General features: G+C 37.5%; 1 protein-coding gene across 1 annotated transcript in view; it reads right to left on the bottom strand.

Moving 5' to 3' along the window:
• The window catches only part of HEXB (hexosaminidase B (beta polypeptide)), a 14,537-nt gene extending 8,961 nt beyond the window's left edge, over positions 1-5,576 (bottom strand). Inside the window, exons 1-5 of the mRNA XM_010193687.1 lie at positions 5,557-5,576; positions 4,411-4,466; positions 3,676-3,722; positions 3,314-3,424; positions 791-892 (exon numbers count right to left, since the gene is read on the bottom strand). Coding sequence (XP_010191989.1) covers positions 791-886 — 96 coding nt within the window. The 5' untranslated portion in view covers positions 887-892; positions 3,314-3,424; positions 3,676-3,722; positions 4,411-4,466; positions 5,557-5,576. The remainder of the gene's footprint in view (positions 1-790; positions 893-3,313; positions 3,425-3,675; positions 3,723-4,410; positions 4,467-5,556) is intronic.
• Positions 5,577-6,849: the final 1,273 nt, after the last annotated feature.

The following is a 6,849-nucleotide window of genomic DNA, read 5'->3' as shown; positions in this document are numbered from 1 at the left end:
AGCAGGAAACAGGACAGAGCTCCACAGCCATTACTACTAATTTTTTACAAAACTCTTCATGGCACCTGCTCAAGCACTGCCTACCTCATTTTCATGAGGGTCAGATTCTAGCAAGTATTTTAAAACAGAAACAGAAATTTTGTGCAGAGGCTCAGTCTACTTAAATCATTCATGCTTGATTTGGCTACTGTTGTACTATGACTGAGCAAAAACATCATGATGGCTTTCATTAATTAGCAAACTCTACCACAAATCCAGAAACAAAGAGATACATTGCATGGCATTTGTTTTAGAACAAATGGACCTCTTATAAACATGTTGTATTTCATCAAGTTAACTAGATCTCAGAAAGGGCAGATGTACTACTGCAGTGGTTCCAAACCCAGAGATAACAGAAAACTCTTACACTTGTTTGAGTGTAAAGAAGTCTGCCAGTTAAACAAAGGAACCAACAGAAATCCAAGCAGTGCTCACCACAACAGGTTATTTGCATACTACTACTGCCTGAAGGCCTGCAAACACTGAGGACCACTGTCACCAGCAAATCTGCACAGAAGAAGAGTTAGGATGGTTATTTACCATGCATCCACCTAGGAAGACTTGAATATGATCCACACAGACACTCAGGTAGGATCTTAAATGTGGACTTGCTGGTTACTAGTCCCCGGTACTGTTTCACAATCAGCCAAGGCAGAGATGTATTCAACCACTGGTAGGCTCTGTGGTTTATTTTCATGAAATACATGCCAGATTTCTGCTCTCCCACCCTGCTCCAGTGACGTTTACTCACCTTGTCACTTAACTCAGGGAAATAAATACTCTCGTAAGGGAATGACTGATCATCTACTATATGCCAGTGGAGAACATTGAACTTGTTAAAAGCCATGGCATCCTGTAACAAATAATGCAATACAGTCTCGTTAAGCACTTCATTCTCATAGAAATTCTATGCAAAAAGGTGGTCTTGTCCCAGTGTATCCTGCATGCCTATAGCAATAACAAAAAAAACCCCAAAACTCTAAAGAAAATGCATGCCATGTTTCACTGAATCCTAGAAGCATACAAAAAAAAACACACACCAGCCTTTTCATATTAATACTCCATCCTCTGCCATCTATTTGCATCACTCCTGTCAGTAAGCTCTTGATCTGATCACGCTACACTGGCTGGTAGAAAGGGAACTGCTATAAATGCTTATGAATTTCTTCTACTTCAGAACATATTTGGGTAATTCTCTATGCACCATCAGCTATTTCAGCTTACAGAAAAGCTTATACTTTTCTACATAAATACTTTGGACTTCAAAACTAAACAGCGTGAAAGAGTTTCTTATTTAGTACATCCCTACTTGCTAGTGACTTCTACAGAATCCATTTCAATTGTATGCAAAATAAACCATACATTTTTATCACAGATTATGGTGTTCCCCTTATGTTTTCGGTCATTACTGTCAGTACTTCCCTTTTTCAAACTTGAAGGTAACCAAGATAAATGTTAACTCACTTATTTTAGAATTATGACTCCAGATGGACAGTTACATACATACCCCAAGTTATGCAAATTTGTCAGTCACTGGAAGTGTTGTGTGCTGCAAGCAGATGGAGTTAACTGCTCTCTACATTGTTCAGGACTGAGTAAATGCAACACAGTTGCTTCCAATCTCTTGCCACAATACCGTTATTTTTACCCCTTCTCCTTTCTTTTTTTCATCAAGCTGTGTTTAAAGAAGTGACAAAATCTCTTCAGGAACTCCCACCAAATCCAAAGGAAGATTTATACCTTGTCCATTCTCTGTTTTATGAGACAGCAGAAGTTTTAATTATCACACATCTTCTTGCACTTCTACCAAATATCATCTTTGCACATAGAAAATTACATCTCCTGACCTTCATCTCAGTCACATTTTCCTCAAGGACAATGCCCTTCCCTGAAATACAGCACAGCAGCTGAACACAAAGAAATGTACTTGAACTTCTGCCTTAAATATGTAATTACCTTCACCACTGGTGAAAGGATTACTGCTGCTTTTCATTAGGTTAGCCTGAATTCAAGCAGGCACAGAGGTGGGAGGAAAAGCACACTTGTTCTTAAACAAGCAAAATGTCATAAAACGAAGCTCTAGGAGAGTATTAGAGCCACAGACATAATTCAAGGAAAGAAAACAAAATAGCAACAGTTACAGAAACATGAAAAGTGGTTAAAATTTAAGTCTTAAAGGTCAAGTTACTCTTTGGACATTTTTGTCACTTTTAGAAAAGACAACAAATATTGACACGAGTAACTACTCAAGTCTTTGAAGCACCCTCAGTTGTAAATGATACACTACACAAAAACTACTTGCTGAACAGGGACTGATATTAAAGGTAAATACAAGTAGTAAATACCCATGGAGGGGCAAGTTCTGAAAACAGTTCAAGGAGGACCTCAGAAATGAAGACTGGTTTTACCTGCACTCTCTTCCTGCCCATCTTAAGCCTTGTCTGCAAAGTTCCACAGCATGAAAAAGAAATTTCTAACACTATTTCATCTTAGAAAAGCATGATGGAGACAAGACAGGAAACTGCATGTTCCTCCACTCAAAAGCTCCTCCATTTCAACACATCAAATAAGCCCTGCTACAAGGATTTCAACAGCAGAAAATGGGAGTACAAAACAGAAAAACCCATAGCATTGGCTGCTATGATTATACAAATTCATCACCTTCACATCAAGGCAGGAGTATACAATTCTTACTGTGCTTACTTGAGCTTTTTGGAGAAAGTTTTGTTTGTTCGTTGCTTGTATGTTTTGTTCTGTTTTCTTTTCAAAGGGACATGGTGAAAGAAACCAGTAGTTTCCAACAAACATTTCCAGTTTTCCCCTTGCTCAATACTAAATTGCTGGCTTGCTCTTACCTGCCTAAGAAAAGACTACCAAAGCCTAGTTATTGAAAAGACTGGGATTTTCCAGCAACTACTGGCACCAAAGCCAGGACTTGCAAGGTCTCTCCTGTATTGCTTAATGATAGTCAGATGTCTCAAAACATGCTTCCATGAAATATGTGAGCTGGTTTAGGCAACAGAAAATACAGAAAACCCAAGGTACGACAAATCCCAGCTTCCTTTACAGACTCATTAATCATTGTGACTCCCCACTTAGTTCCTCTCCAGTGTATGTTCTGACCTTGACTTAGCAAAATTCACTGTCCTTTTAGAGGTCAGCCAGAGCAGTAGTTCTCCTTTCATACCAGCTCCAGTTGCTACCTACTTCACGGGGAAAAAAAAAAATCACAAAAAAAGCCTTCATTATTAATGATACAAAACTGCCCACTTACCAGATTCGTAAGAATAGCTTTCAATGGCAAATAATGCCTTGAAGTGTCTAGTAAGATTCCTCTATGAGCAAATCTTGGGAAGTCATCGATTTCGGATTCATTGACAAGAAACTATGAGAATGAGATTTAAAAAATCAGAATTCCTATTTTATATTCATAATTTCAAACAGAAAATACTTTTCAGTTTAACAGCTTTCCAAGGATCATTTTCTGAAAAAAAAAAAAAAAACCAAAACAACCAACCAACCAACACCCAAACCAAATTACTGAAACTAGTAGAGCTGCTGCTTCTACATAAGCACCTAATAAAGAATGTGGTTGTCTTATCAAGGACTGTAGTTTTAGTTAACAGCTATACTTACGCTTCCATAGTCATCTTCATGAACCAACTGGCTGAAGGTTTCCAAACCTAGAAAAAAAATCCAAGAAAGGGATCTGGAGTGCAACCCAGTACTTGTCCTTAAAGTTTCAGTTAACAACAGAACCATAACTATTTACAGGCATTCAAACAGCTAGAAACTCAGCCATAAAGCATTCTTTGTTTCTCTTGATCAGCTTCCTTAATGGCTCAAGCACCACAGTTAACAAGTTCTGAAGAGAGAACCATTCAAACTCTATTATACACAAGTACTGAATATTAGCACTACACCTTGGCCATACAAAATTAATTCTTGAATAGTATGCAAGTTAGTGAGAGTAAGGTAGGAATTTCTAGTGTTGTCATGCATCTACTCCTGTAATTTCTGGAACTGGTGAAATATCTCATACATTATGAAAAAATCTGCTAATTTAGATAACATTCCAGTAAGAATAGTTTGTTCATGCTGTAGATAAGAGATCTTTTTAGCACCCAGGATTTCTTTGCCTTGGCTGATTTTTTTTTTGCACTCATGGTGTGCCACTGGATCTGAGACTAAGCATCTGGACTGAGGGTCTGACCAACACACATCTGGGTATCCTTCTGGCCTCTACACACAAGCTTACTTCCCATGAAGAACTGAGTGAGGGCAACGCTCGGTGGTCAGCTGAGCTTCTTAGTCTGCCATGGAGTTCATATAAGCCCAGAACAAATAGCTCTATAAAAGGTATCAGCTTACCTCTTAAAGCACCCCATACTTCATCTGCTTTCAGTATAGCCACAGGCTCAGTTACAGTTAAATGATCTAAAGAAGAAAAAATAAAATCTCAAGAAAGCATAGATTGACAGGACAATGCTCAGAGGCACTAAAGAGATTCTTCATGTTCTTTATCTCCTTTTGTTTTTTTTAAATTCTAACCAATGCTGTTTTAAATAGTGATACTATGCAGCTATTTTTCACTTATATGCTCCTGAAATAATGCAAGCTCCTAGTCAGAAAGTCATCAGTTAATCAGTAAGATGATAAAACAAATATAGTGCTTAATAATGGCCACGTTAAATATTGCATATGGGCCAGAATTTCAGCCAAGTTTGACCCAGCTGATATAAAACATATCAGACGATTTTGCTGAATTTAAGTCCCAGACAATAAGGGTTGGTTACTAAGCCAGACCCAACTGCAGAAGTTTACTTCTCCTTTTACCTTCATGTTAGATAGACTACACTTACATATTTTTTTTCTACATATAGCTTGCCAAGGACTGTAGTTAAGTGCTTATTATAAATATCTAATTGCAAAGGAAAAAAACATAAAACCAGACCCCACCACTTAATGAACACATATAAGAAAATACTCTATCTATAAATCTATAGATTTATATTATTAATTAAACATCAAAGCAATAATAAACTGACTAGAGTTGCACACTTGAAGCAGCAGAGGAAAAAAAAATCAGAGGGATATATTGCTGCATAATGATTTGTCGAATCTGCCTCAGAATGAAAGAACAGTTCATTATACATTATATATTTCAAACTTTTGACTAAATTACCAGAGAAAATCTATTCAGGGACACAAAGAAAGTACCTCAAGCTTCCATTTTAATCAAAACATGAATTGCATACACTGGAAGCTCTCAGTAAGAAAGAATTTAGAAGACTACTGCAATCCCCACGGGTCTTTTTGTGTTAAATTGTAGTTCACTCACAGACTTACTTCCAAGACAGCTGGCTTTTTTCTGAACTTATATCATACCTTAAATTAATGAAGAACAAGAAGGTTTTTTTATGGCTATCTGAAACCTTTTACACAAGCAGGCAAGAAGCCAGTGGGGAGAAGCGCAGATAACTTGTACTTTGATTACATATCCAATATTCTTGTTATAGGACAGTCACTGACTGATCTGTACTATCTCTTTTAAGAAAAGGAGCCAAACTGCTCAATTCACAAGTGACTAATAACTGCATACTTAAGCATTCATTCCTGAACAAGCTATCTCACTAAAAACACTAAATTAAACTCTGCAGAAGTCTGGAGAGCTCAGCTTACTACAGAGAAAACTCCTTTCCTACAGCAGAAGGAAAAACTCTGACTGTTCTGAAGAGTAAAACGCAAAAATGACAGATCTAAGAGATTCCCTGACAGAAGAGAAGAACCAGCTAGAGTTAAAATCTGAAAATCACAAACCAGTTCAATGTTCAACCAATAATAAAGCAGCATAACCACCTGACTGTGGCAGAAAACAAATCTAAAGCATCAGCAGTTTTGCTGCTATACTTCATTTGCATTGAAATTTATGATAAACTTGCATGCAAAAATTGCACTGCTTAGCTAAATGTACCAAAAAGATTGAGTAAACCTAAAGCCAGTACATTCTATCACAAGTCAGGTGGAATTAATCCTGCTGCAGATGTACAACTTAGGATTAAAAGGATCTTTTTCTAAGGATTTCTATCCTGGATACTGAACAACTGCCTTGCCTAGTACAGAAGATTATCTCAAGACAGATCTAGATTAATTAAATATGTTGACCTCTGTGCTAACCTGCCCAAAGAGCAATACTACTAACTCGTCTTTCTTTCTGTCAAGAAGCTTCTTTGATGATTAGAACTTGATTTTAGAGTACTTCTCCACTCTGTACTTGAAGCATAGTGGAACAAACCCAATATAACCATCATGTTTTAAAATCTTTTCTTGCATCTACTGATAGAAAGTGGATCTATAACTCTGCAAGACGAATAACAAGAAGTTCAGTTAATGCTTTTCTAGTTTTCCTGGATAAGCAAAAATACCATGTATATCAGCCAGTATAGGTAGCTTCAATTCAAACAGTTATTTCCAAGGAAAGCAGACGAATAAGCAAGGCCAGCCTTCACTCAACACCCTGTACTGAAAGACAGAATGATCTCTTGACTATACGCAGATGCCACCACGCATAATTGGGTAACACAGCATAATACCTTTGATTCTTATTACCAGATACTACACAGGATAGCAGCAGGTAAATGCGTCGAATGCTAGCTAAACTGCAGAAATCACAGGTTACACTTCTAATAAACTCCATGATTCACTGTGGCATTAAGGGCATGAATTATCTTCTGGTCACCACTCCTGCGAAAACTTTTTGAGTGCCTCTGAGAGCCGCTGATTTCCAGTTCCTCAAAACACCCCTGCTTT

The sequence above is a fragment of the Mesitornis unicolor genome, unplaced genomic scaffold (assembly GCF_000695765.1).
Source record: "Mesitornis unicolor isolate BGI_N332 unplaced genomic scaffold, ASM69576v1 scaffold47421, whole genome shotgun sequence".
Classification (NCBI taxonomy): domain Eukaryota; kingdom Metazoa; phylum Chordata; class Aves; order Mesitornithiformes; family Mesitornithidae; genus Mesitornis; species Mesitornis unicolor.
This window is presented reverse-complemented; position numbering and strand designations above follow the sequence as displayed.